General features: G+C 38.0%; 1 protein-coding gene across 1 annotated transcript in view; it reads left to right on the plus strand.

Annotated features, from left to right (window-relative positions):
• Positions 1–2,693: 2,693 nt before the first annotated feature.
• LOC124172780 overlaps positions 2,694–19,384 on the plus strand; it is a 79,534-nt gene continuing 62,843 nt past the window's right edge. The window contains exons 1-2 of the mRNA XM_046552275.1: positions 2,694–2,768; positions 3,339–3,468. Of these exons, the coding sequence (XP_046408231.1) occupies positions 3,368–3,468 (101 nt within the window). The 5' untranslated portion in view covers positions 2,694–2,768; positions 3,339–3,367. The remainder of the gene's footprint in view (positions 2,769–3,338; positions 3,469–19,384) is intronic.

Genomic DNA, 19,384 nt, shown 5'->3' on the forward strand with positions numbered 1-19,384 from the left:
GGAAAATACCGGAAGGGACGAAAAACGGTCGCCGGGGTGGAAGCAGGCCAAATCCCGGGAGCGACGAGTCACGTTGACCGAGAGTGTTGGGCCCGATTGAGAAGGGTGGCTAAAAAACACCAAAACCAGTATAAAGCACAATAATAAAAAAATTGCATTAACAACATTTCTGCAACTCATCCCAATAAAGTGAAACACTATCTGCGTTGGAAAAACACAAAACATAAACGAAGACGTTGTAACCACAGAAATAAAATAATACTGTGGAGAGACATGCACGCCTGGCTTGCCTCGCCACCATCTTGCTCTCGTAATTAGCAACCAGATATTGACTATGTAGATAGCTTTGAAAGTATTAAAATATCTCTTTTTCTGGCATTTACTCAATTCCACCTCGGGACACTCTTGTCAGTACCTGAAATTGCAAATGTTTGCATCCGGATTACATTGAGGACAATCATTTTAAAGAGTGACCTAATGGTACATATTTTCCCTATTCATGTACGCCTCCATTGGTTTCGTAAAACAAATACGGATAGAGATTAAATTGAAAGTCATCCGCTGTGCAGCATTTATACGGCGGAACTCTTCGCAATTAAAATGGCTTTGGAAGCCTTGAGTGACGAAAATGGCTCGTTTGTCAAATGCACCGACTCCCGTAGCTCCTTACAATCCATTTCTGACTTCTTACCCATGAATCCAGTTGTTCAACACATTCATGCCACGCTGCTGACTCTCATGAACAAGGGAATAAGTGTTTGCTTTCTTTGGGTTCCGGGACATGCGGGGATACGCGGAAACGAAAAAGCAGATTTGTTGGCCAAGGAAGCTCTTACTAACGAAGAGATTAAATCAACGCTAGTTCCGTACGAAGACCTAAGAGGGTCACTAAGAAATGTTGTACTTGAACAGTGGAGGGAGTCGTGGAGGACTTTGAATAACAATAAACTGCGAAGCATCAAACATACAACGTCAGCTTGGCCTTCCTCTACCAGGATCAATCGAAGGGAGGAAGTAGTTATCACTCGTTTGATGATAGGGCACTGCCCTCTGACTCATGGCTTTCTTTTTACCGAAGAGAAGCAAGCTCCTCAATGTGACGAGTGTAGGTGCCCTTTAAGCATCCGACATATCTTGACAGAGTGCGACAAATACCGTGATGCGCGGACACGGTTCAATCTGAATGGGGACCTAGAATCTATTCTAGGAGACCACCCCACCAATATAAATAGTACAATTTTGTTTCTCAAGGAAATAGGTCTTTTCAACAAAATTTAAAAGCTTCCCTCTTTTTTATGTTAAAAAATTGCATAGTAAAGATCCATTTATAATGAGTCTTGAATCAAACGATTGAGTAGTGGTGCAAAATGATCTTGCCGTCGACGCACCCTTTATCTCAATTCTACTACTACTACGAAAGTCAATTTCAACCAATACTCACACTTTTTAATGCTAGACTAACGTTTTATATGTCAAATATTTTGCGCAGAATTTAGCCGCTCCTTCGGCTCTTAACGCCGAATCGGGTACTCCCGGGCCGTAGTTTTGGTCCGCTGATAGGTCCTGCATCTCCTCTTGCCCTAAATCTTTGTCTCGACTTCAGCAGCCGGAGACGAGGAAGCATTTTACCTGTGGTAAAACTTGCACGCCGTAATGGATTGTCACAAACTTCCAAAAAGTGTAAATAGGGCCAATTTGTAGCTCTAATACATATATACATGTCAAAAGGCAGTGGTGCCAAATACATATCAAATAATACACAAATTGATATACTTCCAAACCAAAGTACATACCTGTTTCCAATGCATAATATAACCCACATATTTGTAAGCCATTACGCTATGCATTCCAACTTATTTCGAAGTCTGTGCAAATATTGTCTAATTTACACGATAATTAAATTCACTTACATCTATATTACTCTAGCAGAACATCCAATTATATCAGCAATCATGAAAAAAGTGGAATTATGTTATTAAGAGCCAAATGATTAACATAAACAACATCATTATAGATCACTCTACGCAGGATAAGGTGGGATGACACCAGAGTTTTATGGCGATTAAACGAATTTTGGGATTGTTAAGCTGAAAAGGCTATAGAGATAAGACTGGTAAATGAAATGTCTGGATACTGGATATCCGATCAGCAGCTCTTGGAATCGACCTCTGAAAAGAACATTGATTTCTAGAGCTTTTTTTACGCTGGTCCGTGGTCCTCCGCAACAAAAATCGGGAGTCAACAAATCCCGCCCCTCCTGATGCAGAGCTTCAATGGTGACCTCAAATATTCCTTAAGTAGCCTTGGGAATGGGTGACGAGTCGGAATACGAAAAGTCGGTGCTCATCGCGAGAGTGATGTCTGAGTGCAAGGAGGCATCGCGAGAGTACATAGTTTCAGAAAATAATATCGGCAACCAGATCAGATCCCGAGCATCATTTCAACATCGCATTAATCATTTATATTCTTGTGACCATCGGCACTCCTTAGCATTGCAAATCGTTGTTGTTTTCGAACTGAATGTCCATCTTGCTTATGACTGGTGGATGGAGAATACGGTGTAGATCCTCGCGAAAGGAAATGGTGAAGCAAGTAGAATTCCTTCCTCGTGGGGGATAGATGTGTAAAGGGACACGGCATCAACTGTTTCCATAAGGATGTCGCTGCCATTGGGAATGTGGGAAAAATTATGAGTATCAAGAAAGTAATAAAAGCAATAATAAGAAAGTAATGAAAGAAGGGAGCAGCATTCCATGCCCACTTACAAGGTAATATATCATATTAGTATCTGGTAAAATTCAATTTTGTGTTTGTATCTGAAATAGTTTAACTAGTCTTAATTAATTGCATATAGATAGATAGAAGAAGGTAATACTTAGTTCACCGGGTCATCTAATCACTAATAAAACTGCCAACCTTCCCGAAAAGGGGTCCAATTGCTTCTGAGTCGTTGCGCAAGTCTAGTCACGTTGCGAAGTACTCACACCACACTTGTCAAACTTGCGTTGGAAGTGGTTGGTGGTGTTGCATATCACACATCAATTACGCATTTCTTTATTGAGCGGCATGCGGAAAGGCATTTTCATGTTTTTCATCGTTGCGCGTGTTTCCAACGGGGAACGAGGTTACCTCGGAATGTGCTCTGGATATGTTGTTTCGTAATAATCCGCACGCATTGTCGTCTGTCGGACCTTGTGCAAGGACTACCTTTCATCCTCTACTTTTTTCTTATGGCAAACAAGAGTAATTATATTGTTGAGCAATAAATGTAAATCACATTTTCAGAATTTTAACTTTCTCTTCCTGCATTAACCTGTGGTTTTCTTCCGTATCCATAGGTTGCAGGTTCATTGCACTCTCGATTGCCATGGCCCTCTATCCATTGTGGTTCTCTGTGGCTGCTATTCTCTACCTGGGATTCCGCTTCATTTATCTCTACTACTGCAGTGCCGACCGACATAGTTACAGGTAAAGTAATGTTTTGCAAATTTAAATCATAAGAAAAGTCATAATCATTTAGTTTCTATTTCTTGCTCTATGGTCAATCCTTCATTAAGTGGCATGAATTATAAAATTTAGATTAGTGTTAGATGTAAAAATTTGAATTCAAATTTTGATAAAATTGACACGTCCTTTCCCTTGGTGAATTTTTTTACCTTAAATAATCTAGGCAAACTATTTTTGTCCACCCATTGGTATCAAATTCGGTGTGGTTCAACAGGATTGAGGAGGTACTACATTTCCATCAAAATGGATTAAACCAACGAATGAAATAAAGCCTCTTGTATCTTAGACCAATTATCGCTTCTTTCGTCGCGTGGTGTGGTCCTGAAACTGGAAATGAGCTAATATTGATTGTCAGATGCTATGGAAACTCTCATTAAGGCAAGCCGTATTTAAAAGTTCATATAAATTACGTAGGAAATTACATTTTATAATCAAAATGCAAGAAGAGGTATTTCCGAAAAATAAATGAATTCCTTAAGGAATCGAGACCGAATGCTACAGGCTACCTTTTTCTCACAATATATTCACTTTGTTTTATAATATTCATGGCTATTTCCTTTCGTAGATGTCCACTGCCATGTTAAAAGATTTCAGTCAATGAAAAAAAAGAAAAAGCGCTGCAAATGGCTACCATGGAATTTCACGCAGATAGAATCCATTCACCCCTACAGTTATTATTGCCGTTATTTCACCAGGTTTTCTTCCTTGTTTTTCTATAAGCCTTCACTACAACACCAGGGCTTCACTTTAAATACCTTTTGCTCAACATTTTGCACATGGCGCGCTCGCTAAAGACCGTGCTTTCAACTGCTTCTTACAACTCTTTCCCTGCTTTACTACAACTGCCTCGTCTACAAACGGCACTTCAGTATACATTTAAAAACTCATTTCTGCTATTTATACTCAACAATGGCCCTTCCGTTCACACAGGGGTACCTACTTAATTATGAGTCGCACTCAAGAGTCAACTTTTTTATTCCACTTTTATTTGCGTATATTTTTGTGGTAACGTGTATATTTTATGGCAGTAATTTTAAATCGATGGAAAATTTAGATGAGTAGAGTAAATTAGCAGTTTAATGAGTTTTGCGGGTAAATAAGATAAAATTACGAATTTTAAAGAATTAGTTTTTGTTATTTTTGGCGAACATTGGAGTTATTTTTATGCCATTTTCGATTTTAATGCTACTACAGGTCATTTCATGCGGTACACACATTGGTCACTCACACTTATTTACTATCGTTATTCGTGCAATCTTATGCATTAGTCCTTGTTTGAAGAAAACTATGCCGTGCGCAATAGCAAATGAATAGGCAAGAGTTTGCCACTTTCATATGAACACTAGGAGGACGGGAGTTTCGCGCTACGTAGAAGGACGGCTAGGGGTTATTTGACCCCTAAAATGTATTTGGGAATAAAACGCCTAATTTTCAACCAATATTCAGTTTAATCGTAATAATTGTTGAATAAGTTCATTAAAAACACTATATAACATTATTAAATATTATTTCCATCGTCAAAAGTTAATAACAATTATTTTAAAGAATCATGAATTAAACCGTACGTAGTATGTAGTTGATTGCAAATCAAATAATGAAAATACATACACTCAATACAAAAGTTGTGCTACATGTTTAAACAATAGGGGTACTGGGTTTACAAAATTTACATTAAAATTTTTAAAACTTATTACTTTGTTGTAAAGCTCAGACAGGCAGTATTTTTTCAGCGCTGTTTCCACAAAATATTTTTTTGCGCTGAATGCGTTCATTGGAAGATTTATTCATCTACATCTTAATCTACTCACTAACCTGCAAGCCACTTAAAAGCGTGTGGCAGGGGGTGTTAAGACACCAGCCATTTGAACATGAAAAGGAATTTGGAAAATGGAAAGGAAATTGGTGCAATGATTCAATTTGACGGTATTTGGCACCTTTTTCTTTTTTGTGCCCGTGGAGATATGGCTGTTGGATTTGGAGACGTGTAAATAAATTGATACATGTTATCCATCATGTCTACTCCCGCTTTGTTTTTATTATGAAATAGGATGGTCTCTGGTATTCTTTTATTCGTTTCGGAAATGGTGTCGCCTGAGATCATGCTGCTGAGTGAAAGTACATTATTGTTCTATTTTGCCTGATTCTACGTAAGAGTATGGCCTAAGGTATTTTTGAACACTCGCGTTGAATGGATTACATGGCTATTTTAGGGGTCATGGATATTTGTGCGTCACGCCTGATTTTTTCAGATCGTCCATGCAAGAGAAGTATTCCATTTTTTTATGACTTCCTGCCAGCTGGATGGATGGAAAATAATTGTTACAAGTTACATTTATTCCTGCATTCTTGTATTTTACGGTCACTTTAGTAACTATTTATTTCCCCAAAGCTTGATTTGATGGCATATCAACATCTTCGCCACAATGTGGAATTTCATTTGTGCTGTATTTTCATTTCACATCTGTCAAAACCCAGTACTCGATTCCAAATTTGTCTGGTTTATTTGGAAATTACCTCATAAAAGGACAGCTGCATTTTGTTGGATAGAGCTAAGCATTTGCTATCACCCCAAAGTCGCCATCGGATTCACTATCTTGGACTTCGTCGCTTCCATCACACGCAGATATTGATGGATTGGTCTTAATGTCCTTGAACTGATGTTTACGATTCACTTCCAGACTGATCTTCAATATTCCCTACAGGGTCATTCTATGTCAGTTCACCCAGGCATGGCACCCACCGACTCGGATTTTAATGAAATTTTTGTCACAAGCTACTATCACCTATCTAATGACCCATGTAAAATATTTCCTCTCTCACTCTCATAGTTTGCAAGATATGAGGAGTCAAAGTTTGAGATGTTTGCTCAGAAGTGGTGCTAGTGGGAGTCAAATTCCAGAGTGCAGGGCACAGGGTAAAAATTCATAACTCAGAAACCACATAATATATTTGAATGAAATTTTGACCCCTTGTCTATCCAAGTACATAGCTTCCATAGCAATGTCTTTTATTCTCCTTGCATTGCTATGTTGGCCAAAATGATGTCAACAGTTGTTAATTAACAGATTTTTTTAGCTCAAAAACATTACTTCATATTTTCAGAATTATCACGAAAAGGCAGAGCAGTTAACTCATCCAATTTTTTTTAAAATTGAAGGTTAATATGTGCTCCAATATACTGTGAAATAAAAATGGTGGTGTTTTGACTGCCACTATGAGTATTTCAGGTTTTACTTATTTTCTGTTTAAGGCATCTCCTGAACATCTCTGGAGGCTCTCTCGGGCAACTAAATGCTTTACAATACCACCAATTCCATCACATGGGGATTTTCGATATGGGTACATAAATTTCACTTTCACATCATGTTCTTCCTCGTGTTTAGAAATCACTAATCCAAAAAACCAGTGGTCATCATAAGCAAATGCAATGTACAAGTTTGTTAAGATCTGTGAAAAAGTGATTAAATGAGTCCCGCTGAACTGGAGTTGTACAAAGTTAGCCTCTCTTTCACAGAAGAAGTACGGTCTTCCAAACCCGTTAGTGATGGAAGAGCTGGCAGAGCAAATGGTATTACTTATAGATATGCAGCAGGTTGTCACCAATATCCACATTCCTTGATGGCAACTGGAGTATTAAATTTCTATTTCACTGGGAGAGATAATGCTGACATTATGTGCCCTTCTCCCCTGCCTCACATATGATTGTATTACATGACAAACTTGAGAAGGTAATGCAATCCCACCCATTCAGCCTCACTTTTCAGTGTTATTCCATCTCCCCAAGGAATAAGTGAATTAAGTGCAACCTCTAGGAAGAATAAAGTGTTACAATGTATCGCAGTGAGGGCATGACAAATCAAAATAGATTCTAGGGTACCACTTTTAATCTTCTGCCAAGTCTTCTTGTGTAAAGATGCTCCACGGGTGTCCAAGTTTATTCTGTGTGTACGATCAGTGTATTTTTACCTGTACATTAATTGTGTGTGCTATGAGTTAGGCGAAGCTGCTCATTGTGAACTTTGACATTAAAAAAGGTTAGTGTCTCCACTATGCTTCAAAATGAGCAAATTGTTGAACTGTGCAGCATTGGAAAAGTAACTGCATCTGATTGCCTCAAAAAAAGCTACACACCAGTGGTGCAACTGAACAAAATTGAGATCATGAGTATGCTTGAAAAACAGCTGTTATCTCTCAGAAGTGGTGTACCTGGGGAAGTCCTATCCAATGTCTGCAAACATCACAGAATATACTAGTTGAAAAAGTATGAAACCTACCAAATATATTGTCTTGATCCTTTTAAGAGCCACAAGAAGAAAATATCAAAATCACTGAGAAATATAAGTCTTGAATTTACAGAAAAGGCCTGTAAAATCCCAACTCTTCGGAAATTAGTGCCAGGAATGAAAGTATGCCAGCCATGTAGGGAGGAAGTACAGGAACACTCCAGGTTTGGAAATGAGCTTTCTGATGTTGAAGCAGTAGATAGTGACAGCAGTGATAGTATTTTGAATTTTCAAACAACAGTATCCCAAGAAAAATCAACTGAGCTACTTAACAGAACGCTGCAAGATATAGAGGCGTCACCTTTAAAATTTCATGGCATATCATCTCACAGAAGGTCAACCTACGCTAAAAGGAAAGTAGAGTCAGCATGCAGTAATTTTAAAAGGAAAGTTAAAAGAGTTCTTGATAAAGAATTATCTCCAGAAATCTCCAGAAAAGGATGACCCAAAACTGCCAAAAGAACTACTTCAGATAGTTCATGATATAGATGTGCTCATAGACTTAACCCGTCAACGCCCACGGGTGCCATAGGGCACCCAGTGCTGAGCCAATGCTCCGGCAATGTATTTAATACGCGAATTTTAGCATACACGTCGGTGCACATACTTAGTAGAAGGTTTCCTCCATTATTCAGTCAGTTTGAATGGTGTTCTTTGTGTGAAGTTCATATGTATCATATTTTTTAAAAGTGAAATATGTGTGAATTTAAAAAAAAACTTTGGACGCTGATGGGTTAATCAAACAAAAAGTTGACTCATCAAGCACCCATAAAGGAAAGGTACATCTGTTATCATTGGTACCAACTTCATGGAGCAGGAAGAAAGTAATGGAAGAGTTTCATGTGAGTGAGTACACTGCCCGCCAAGCAACAGAACTTTTCAGAGACAATGGAAAATTAGCTGCACCTGAATTGAGAAAAGGGAAGGCAAAAATAAAACATTACAATTAGTTAGGACTTTCTATGAAAGTGATAAGTACTCCAGAATGATGCCTGGAAAGAAAGATTCCATAAGTATCTCCAAAAATGTACATGTTCAGAAGAGATTATTACTTGCTAACTTGAAAGAATTGTATTCCACTTTTAAATTTGACTTCCCCAGAATTAAAATTGGCTTTTCTAAATTCTGCAACCTAGGTCCAAAATGTTGCAGGTCCAAATTGTGGTAGCAGGATGTCCTGGAACACATTCAGTGTGTTTTTGCATAATTCATTAAAATGTCAACCTATTGCTTAGTGCCTGTAATATAGAGGAAACAAGCCAGGACCTAATTGGTTATTTCGTGTGCTCTAGAAATAATAGGGACTGTATACTGCGACATTGCTCTCAGTGTCCTTCACGTGAAAAATTGAAAAGCTTACTGCTGAAAAAGTTTGAAGAATGTGACCCCGGAGATGAAGTTTCATACAGTCAGTGGGTTTCCAAACTGGTGAACTTCACGGTGACATTTGATGAGTACCCATCAACTTAAATTGAAAGAGTGGAAAAACTGGTGCCACATTCATTTATTACGAAGGTGCAGGCAAACTACCTTAAGAAAATGAAAGAAAATCTTGGACCCCATGAAGCAGCTGTTCTCTTTGACTTCAGCGAGAACTACTCATATGTTATCCAGGATGAGGCGCAAGGGAATCACTGGACAAGTGATAGTTGTACGGTACACCCTGTTGTGATTTATACTCTAGATCACCTGACTAAACAGCTTATTATTTCCAGTTTATGCATCTTGTCAGATGATTCAGAGCATGATGTAGCTTTTGTTTATGAAACCCAAAGAATAATATTTTGCTTTGTTAAGGAAAATTTTACTATAGTAAAAAAATTGAGTTACTTTAGTGATGGTTGTGCAGGACGGTACAAGAAATGCAAAATATTTCTCAACCTTTGCAAGCATTACCAGGATTTCTCCTTAATGGCATCATGGACATTCTTTGCTACAAGCCATGGAAAATCCCCATATGATGGAATTGGTGGTATTGTAAAGCATTTAGTTTGCCCGAGAGAGCCTCCAGAGATGTTCGGGAGATGCCTTAAACACATTGAAGTGTATTATTTAAATACTTTTATTGAAATTAGTATTTACATTTATCCTCTAATGCACAGTAAGAGCCTAATGTATTTTGATACCAATTTTTCCATAAACTAAACACTTGAAAAATGGGTTCCAGGAAAAGAGCATCATTTCACATTTCTGAGCCATTTGGATTTTTTTACCCTAAGCTGCCACAAGCCAAGTATTGCTATTAAAAAAAATGTATGAACAAGAGCCACATTCACTAGACTACATGTTTGGTCTTAGATTTACTGACCAATATTTCAAATATATCCTCATGAAGGTATGGTTACACTTATACTTATTATCTTACAGTACGTGTCCAAAATCCCTCTCACTGGGGCAGAAAAAAAGTAAAACCTGAAATACTCATAGTGGCAGTCAAAACACCACCATTTTTATTTCACTGTATATTGGAGCACATATTAACCTTCAATTTAAAAAAAAATTGGATGAGTTAACTGCTCTGCCTTTTGGTGATAATTCTGAAAATATGAAGTAATGTTTTTGAGCTAAAAGAATCTGTTAATTAGCAACTGTTGACATCATTTTGGCCAACATAGCAATGCAAGGAGAATAAAAGACATTACTATGGAAGCTATGTACTTGGATAGACAAGGGGTCAAAATTTCATTCAAATATATTATGTGGTTTCTGAGTTATGAATTTTTACCCTGTGCCCTGCACTCTGGAATTTGACTCCCACTAGCGCCACTTCTGAGCAAACATCTCAAACTTTGACTCCTCATATCTTGCAAACTATGAGAGTGAGAGAAGAAATATTTTACATGGGTCATTAGATAGGTGATAGTAGCTTGTGACAAAAATTTCATCAAAATCCGAGTCGTTGGGTGTCATTTTGAAAATTTCTGGGTGATTTGACGTGGAATGACCCTACAGCTATTTGAATCGCGACGATTCTCTTCTCTTGATATATTTCTCAACTTCTTACTTTGTTCCTCAACTCGTTATTGATATGAATGCAAAAAAATCTGCAAACCAAAGCGCATTATGGTAGAATCTTCTCTAGTTTTATTGGAGCTATAGAGAGCTGGAGAGCATTAGAAATTCATACAAAAGGACAACATTTTCAGAAGTAACGCTAATTGCCGCTCGAAAGGCAGGGACTCAACCGCCAACCGTATCCTGATTCGTGTCTTCCAGGAACTTGCAGTAATTCTTCTTCTCTGACCTACGTGCGGATTGCAAGGGTAGGATTTACAGTAGAGTTTTACAGTCCACCCAATTCCTCCGCTCTCTGAAAAAGAGACAGGATTTTTCCCCAGGAAGCAGCGTGCAGTCAACCCGCCCCAAACCCCGACGGCGTCAGGCGGCATAAATGCTGGACACACGGCAAAGGGGCCAGGTCAAGTGACAGTGCTGTCAGACCAGAAAAATGAAAGTTATTCGTAAACCTGATGAGTCGATATTTAAAATAATGTCTCTAAGAGCTCTGAATCTTGGACGACGGAAAACAATTCTTGGGATACGTGACGATTTTCCGGTGTGGGTAATATAATCATTGAACAATAATAATCATTGAACAATAAATAAAACAAAATTAAAATACCATAATTACATGAATTTACACAAATCAAGGATTGAAAAGGTTTTTTTCCCCCTTTGCTGCCCAAAAAATATCGAAATATTGTGCACAACAAGTCGCTATACCTAGGTTTTCGAATACAGATAGGAGCCCTTGGGACGAAACTGGGATTGAACCGGGTACTTCCAGATTCAAAATAAAGCAAATCATCTACCACACTAACCTCTTGCTGATTTTATGATATACATGGCACTCAAGTACCCACGGGCAAGAAAATAGCGCGAAAACTAGTTGTGGGTCAAATGACCCCCAACCGTCCTTCTAGGCATAACACGTCCTAAAAATTTAAAACAAAACATTATTGTTAAATTTTCACTAATTTATCAAAATATAGACCAAAATGAACAAAGTCAAAAAGTTTCAAAATTAAAAAAAATATTTTAATAAGAGGAAAATAAATTTGAATTCTGAAAATGGGTCAAATAACCCCTGCCGTCGTTCTAGTGTTAAAATAATACTTAATAATTTGCTCACAAAAACTTACTTATGGCATTTGAGTATTCCTGTTTTTCAGTCGATTCAATTTTTATATTCCTATGTCTAGAGCAGGGAACCGCACTATTCATATTTCATTAACTAGCATATGTACTATTTGTAGTTTTCTGAACTCCGTGAAGGTAGATGGTCGAAGGTTATTTTAATTTATATTTATTACATACAAATTAGAAATTACTTGTAGTGAGCATAGTGATTATTACGCTGTGTGCAAGATTATGGCGGCCCCGTGGCATTTCATGCCCAGCAAGTTTTACATCTTTTCATAGAAAGTAGGTGTCGGAAAAAAAACTCGCATGCTCATACTCAACGCACAGGCTCTTATCTTAAGTTGGTATGGCAATATGGGGTGCAATTAACAGCCTTCTCAGGTCACTTTTGTTTGTAAAATATTAGTTTAATTTTTTAAGGAATCCATAGTCTTACTGAGCACTATCTATAAGGTAAAATTAATTGCTTTTAATCGTTTTGCGGGCCATTTCGAAATGCAGTTAAGGGATAAGTACGGGCCGTGGATTACCCACGCCTGGTCTTCAAAAATGAAGGTTGTATTGGTGGAGATGAAGCCTAGGCTACTGAAGTGTTACGTAGCTGCTGCTTAATTGGGCAAAATTTCCGGTTTGGTTATACGAAAACGTAAATTATTTCACCTTTTTTTGATTATTCTAATGTGTGAAGTATGACAATTTTAAGATCCACCAATCCCACTTCCATGTTTTTTCTAAAATGCTCACTGAAGAGTTTTTAAAGCGAGGCCTTCGTAATGGAACATGTACTAGAAAATCAAAATCGAAAGGCATATGCGCTAGTTGCATAAATTATGTTATTGTGATAGAAAGCTACGCATAACTATATCTCATAAATGCAGAAGTAAAGGAAATGACGTCAAGTACTAAATTTTGGGGAACACTAAGTCCATTGTGGATTTCGTTTCCAATTTTTTCAAACTAAGAAATTCCAGAAAAATTATTTTGAGGACCAACGAACGAAATGAACGTCGACTAATGAATTTTGGATCTCGATGTATGTAGCGAATCTCGATCATAAACGCACACCTATCACTAACCAAGCTTGTCATGACAAGCCTGCAAGCTTGCGGCAAGCTTGAATCAAGCCTCCTAGTTACGCTTTTTCAAACTTGCAGCAAACTTGTCGCATCAAACTTGCAGCAAACTTGTCGCATCAAACCTGCGGCAAACTTGTCACATCACACCTGCTGAAAAAGTGTAGTGCCACACCTGCTACATACTAGAAAAACTAGTTCCACACCTAGCATTTCTGTAGTGACACTTGCTGAGGAAAAACTGCCTTAACATTTCTGCTAAATAAAATGCTCTCCCAAATAATGATCAATTTACAACAACAAAATTGAAGATTTTCCACTCTATCAATTGTTAGTCATTTCACATGCACAGAATTTGGGTGCTAAAATTATACAATAAAATGGGCAACAAATAAATGCTGAAGAGTTTATTTTTCTCATTATTTATGTACATGTTGAGGCAGCGGTGGACATACCAAAGATAGATATCTAGTCATCGATAGTTAATCATTATTAATGAAGTGAGTGAGATACTTACAAACTGAATAGGAAACATCTAAGACAGAAACACTTAAAAAAATTTATGACCCCCTAGGCCACACATGGTAATAACTAAATTACAGAAATCTTCAAAAGGTAAAAACATATTGCTCGAATTTTATCAAAACATTCAAAAGTATGCTGATTGGCTTTGAGGATTTAAAATTAAAACTTCATTCTTTTGAATTCTTGTTAAGTTATGGGAGCACAAGGCTGGGTATGGAACTTACATGGTTACATACTTATAGATCGTTACTGATGAACTTATTAAGCAAAATTATTGTCTTCATCAGCCTGATCCTCGGTCTGTTTATCCTGCCAATCCCTGAAGAGAAAATAGTAATTACTCCTTGTGAAATGATATATCATGCAGGGGCGGATCCAGGATTTCTTTCTGGGAGGGGCACAAGCAAGGCCGTATCCAGGATTTTGTTCTGGGTGGTGCATAAGGATACCTCGTAATACAAAACGAATGCAATGATAATGGGACCGTATTAAAAACCTTGCATATTTTTGAGGGTCTGGGGGGGGGCACGTGCCCCCGTGCCCCCCCCCCCCTCCCCCTGGATCTGCCTATGATATCATGTATCATTTGCTTAAATCAGGGAGGTAAATTGAGAACTTATTAACTAATATTCCAAAAAGAATAAGCAATCAGATTCAATAAATAAGATGTCCATATTGTACCCCCACATTCTCATAATGGCAGTAAATGATTCAACTTCCATGGAACATTATAGTGTATACCTATTGTAAGAGGGAATGGAAAATATGAAGAAAATGTCTGGGATGATCGAATTAATGTGGCAGGGAAATGAGAAGCGACTACTTACATTCTTATTTTCCTGACTTTAGCCAGGTTGAGCCAATTACTCAGACACCCTTTCAGCACCACATCTGATGCATCTGGGTAGACCCTTCTGCATACACCTATGAAATTATAAAAAAAACATACTTAATGCAGTACCTTAAAAGTTCATTTCAATGATCAATTATTATAATAATCTTAGAATATCTTATTGGATGCACTCACGAAAATTAACAGGACACACTGAAGTGCTATAACATGATTTCTTAACCGAATTCTTCTGAAGTTTGCCCGTAAGGGAATACAGCTCTGCTACATAGTCAATCTAAGACGACGCAACATATTTTGTAGAAGTGTTCATTCATTTCTTCTACCAACTGCTACCAAACATTGCATCTAGAGATAAAAAAGATCAGATCAATTAAGAGTTAACAGCTTATAAAAGAATAACAAAAATCATGTTTATAGCCAGAAGAAAAATTCACCAAAAAAATTAACACAATTGTCATGGTTAGTACGCACATGTAGTATGTGTGCAGAAGTGCATATGAAATAGCATAAGTCCAATCATACCATAATTGTTTAATATTTCATTGGACAATAATCCATACGCACTTCAAAATTATGTTGTACTTGAGTATTTTTATAGCACTTTAAATTCCAAACACCGAGTGTCTGGCAAGCTCCAGATTTACATCGATTTTGAAACTTTCTTACAAAAACTTAATTGTTGTTTCATTAAAAAAATCATACATTGTTTGAATCAGGATGGCAGCACACAAATTATCATTATTCACTTACCAACTTTGGCTCAAATGAGGGATCTTCACTTATCCTACGGCAGAGTTTGATGAAATCCTCATCTGCTGTCAATGGCAATTACGCCTCGCAATACTGAAAAATGAATTTCCTTCCTCCTACTGCCACTGAATTTTCGGCACAATATTCCACGAACCGATAGTAGTTGAATGATACTCGTTCTAGGATCGCAGAAGCACTACTTCTTCACTAATTTTTCATTGTGTCGTGCTCGCTGTCGCTGTGTTTGTTGTTCACTAACTCGTAGCATTCTTAGCTTATCCGCTTCATTTCCAGTTGTTCTATAACGAAATTCTGCCACAGCAACACGGCTATTTATTATTATCTGTCTCTCTCTGCTCATCAGTGCGGTTAGCTCGTCTCACATTTGATTGAACTCAACGACGCAACGTAAGTTTGGTCGCCATCTCCTTGGCATTGTAAAAAATTAAAGAATAGGAAGTTCTCGTGCAGTCAGCAGTTATTACAGGGTTCCCACTCAACCGTGAAAACCTTAAAACCGTGAATTAGCCGTGAATTTTGTCAACCGTGAAAAAACTTGGAAAAAGCCGTGAATTTCGTCCTAAAACCTTAAAAATCTCTCAATCTTGATAATAATACCTTCCCAGAAATTTTCAACTTCGTTCGTAGCGAGGGCACTTCTATTCATTGTGGCGAGCATCGTCGCATGTGTCAGAAAAGCGTGGGAACGAATGTTGCCTGAAGAAAAAAAAATATTTTCCCAGCGCAGGCCTTTTCTCTCCCCCCACCTGAAATATGACACCAATTCTCATCAGCTTGTTTATTTTCCTCGACTGTCTTGGTTTCCCCTCCCTCGGTCACTGCTTAGTCCCCCTTCCACCCAATTGCGCTTCCCACTGGCTGCAGCGACCAGTTTCGAAACTAAATCTAGATGGCCTTTGTGTTTGAAAAATTTGAGCGCTTATTCAACAGCCTCAATTCTGTGATTGGAAGACCGCTAACCTTGACAACCTGCCATGCGCTGTGGACACTACGCTCTTTGCGTTTGAACCGGGCAACAGCGAGCTTTCGGCGCGACGTTACTAATTCTCGTGCGTTGCGGCCTTTAAGCCCCTGAAGTCTCCGCTTATGGCAACACAGCATTACACGATTTTCGCATGCGTCGACCTGGGACTTGCCAGTTTTACGCCGCAACCGGAAAGTTTGTGTGGAGTTATTTATTGTCGGTGGTGATCCAGTTCCTCCGCTTTGTGCTATCTATGGTTATGCTGTTTGATTGTGTCCTGATCATACTGATACATTTGGGGACATAATTTGATTTTTTAGAAGCCTTCAGTGAAGGAATTGGTGAATAAGGTAAATAATACATTTATTGTATTTACAAGCCGTGGATTTTCCGCCAGTTAAGGGTTTCCAAACATCGTTTCAATTTAAATCTGGGTTTTCATTTCCTTTTCAGCCAAAAATGTGTCTTCATTCTAAACCAAGTTCGACCACTTTTCGGTCATCGTACCGGGAAGAATTTCCATGGGTTAGAGAGCACCCAACTTCTAAAAGAGTTACTGACGAAGGGATATCTTCTCAGGATTTTTGTTTCTCCCTAGTAACAATCCGAATTCATCTGCTCATCTGGCGCTACGATAGTTAGAAAAGAATGGGTATCTTTAGGGTAAAACATATCATGGCGCAGTCATATGGTCACGCTTCGCCCTGTACAGTATGCTCTGCGTACCCCCGTACGCGATAGCATCAGTTCCGAACTTCACCTCGTACGAGTGGTTCCCTACTTTCCAGGGTGGCTGGTCTTCGAACCACCGAGTGTTTTCCATGTGGGATTAATAAAGTCAGGTTTCATTTTCACTGGATTAATTTTATTCGTCTTCGGACCATGGCCCCTCCGAAGAAGCTATGGAGAACTTTAAGACATGGACTGAAAATAATTGAGGATGAAGAAAAGGATCCGGGCTAGATGCACGTGAATATTGCAGAGCGCCTTGGGTTGTCCGCTAGCACATGACGGTAGGGGTGGGGGTAGAGTGAGCTTCCTGGAGAAAACAAGTAGAGATATGAAGGCGAAGATCCGTATGGGCGTGCCACTGATGATTAACGCAACATTGTTCATGCTTTACACACTACCTCAATTATATTAAAAATGTATTCATTAGACGGGAACAATTCAAGTAACAGACTATTTTTGGCCTTCGTCATCCATCTCACAACCAGTCACTGTGCCGGCGAATGCGGTTGTTTTAGGCACAACATGCACATTGCTCTCGTGAGCACGTGTACTGGAAATGGTGTTTGATGGATAAGAATTTTTACATCAGACTGAAATCCATAATAGCAGTGTAAATGCCGAGTGGAGAGCAAACATTTTTTTAGTGAGGTGGCGTTTTCCTTCAGAATTTTGAAAGAGATATGGGTCGAATCAACAATATGACCTGTGTGTCTTGATAATGTACTGTTATTATCTAAAATATTGTTTGAAACCTTTAATGAATATCTTAATTACTCGCCAAAATCCTGCGTTTCCTGGGACATAGGCAACCTAGCAAAAAAGTAAAGAATTGATCGTTTTTCCGCATTCATTTTGTAATCGTATCGTTATTAGGAAAAAAATTTTTCTCCTAGTGGAGTTCCAAAAAAGGAGGGTAGTCTTAGAATCGTGTTCGCCTTAGATTTGTGCTAATACGGTGTATGAAATTGTTTTTCGTTTTATAATGTTCTATAAACAATTTTCATAAAATATTTTCCGTTAAATAAGAAAGAATCAATTTATTATATTCTATAAACAATTTAAATAAAATATTTTCTGTTAAATAAGAATGATTGGGGTGGGGAAATTCGGTTACTGTACAGTAATAACAACGTGCGCAAAAAACAATCTCTCGGCGAGGAATTGAAAAAGGACCTCGGGTGTCCGGACGGAAGAAGGTCCGAAGGGTATTCGGCGTCCAGTCAAGAGCGCGGTTGGGCTGGTCCTTTAGTCGGCCCTGAATTTAGCAAACGATAGATCACGTCATAACAGATATCACTTTTCATTGCGGCGTTAACATTCACGGCGTTTGTCGCGTACGTTAATTTTCTGTTGATATACGGCCAGTGATTTTCTTGTTGTTGGCTTATTAACGGACCGTGAATTTAGCGAAATTGAGACTGTGAAAACCTGAAAAATAACCGTGAAAACCTGGAAAAAGCCGTGAATTTCATTATTCAGGTAGAGTGGGAACCCTGATCGAGTTGAATCACCATCGACTTGTACGCATACTGGAAAAAAGATTCTCCTCTTTTGGATGACCTCGAAATCCAAAATGTGCGCACGGGAGGCTTTTTAAAGGCTCATAAATACCTTGTTTCGCCGAGGCAACAGATAACGTTAAGTTGGCAAAATTCCAGAAAATCTCCCTTTTACTAGATATTCGGTAGTTTAGAATTCGGAATTAGCGATCTTCTGCTGTCTCTTTAGTTCACTCATCTTTATTAATGCAATGACGATTTTTCGAGTACCTGCTTACAAATTTTTTATTACCTATATTAGAAATGCTTTAGTCACCTACATGCCACTTTTACAGAAAAAATTTTAAAATTTCTTTGAGGCCACTGAAATATGCGTAAATGGAATCACTAATTTCAATAATAATATTCCATGTGGGAATGCTTTTAAGTTGATCAATATTATAATTTTCTAAAAATATTTCGTTAAAACAATTGTCATCTTCTCATTACTTATTTTTACTACCCATTTTTTTAGCTGATTCCTGAAAAGTATTTTCCAACCTTAATTGGGCAAAGAACATTTAATCAATGAATTTTTTGCTGCATTCAGCACCTTTTAGTTACTTAGAATAATATTTCTTATTCATAAAAATCCATTCAAATCATTACAGACCCTAAAACCTGAAAAAAATGGCAGGTCCTCATTTAGTGTTTTTCCGCATTTAGTGTTTTAAATTTTGTCCCCGCTGAAAAACCTTAAATCAGGATTCTGCTGTACTGTGTCCATGGTCAATTCAGAATGGATTAAAATAGTGCTACGAAATTTTAACTCTAGATAGCTGATGCCAGATTCAACCAAAATTACTAATGATATGGTAAAACCTCTTCACATCGTAATGGAGGGGAGCAAAATTTGGGCAATTCGATGCATGGAGGTTCACTACAGAGAGGTTTTAGTGATAGGCACCATTTTTATGTATCCTTCGGAAATGAAAGGCAATACTGTCTTTTAAACCATTATATTTATGTGCTTAAACAAACATGCATGCATCAGT

Source organism: Ischnura elegans (genome assembly GCF_921293095.1).
Source record: "Ischnura elegans chromosome 13 unlocalized genomic scaffold, ioIscEleg1.1 SUPER_13_unloc_2, whole genome shotgun sequence".
NCBI classification, from domain to species: Eukaryota; Metazoa; Arthropoda; class Insecta; order Odonata; family Coenagrionidae; genus Ischnura; species Ischnura elegans.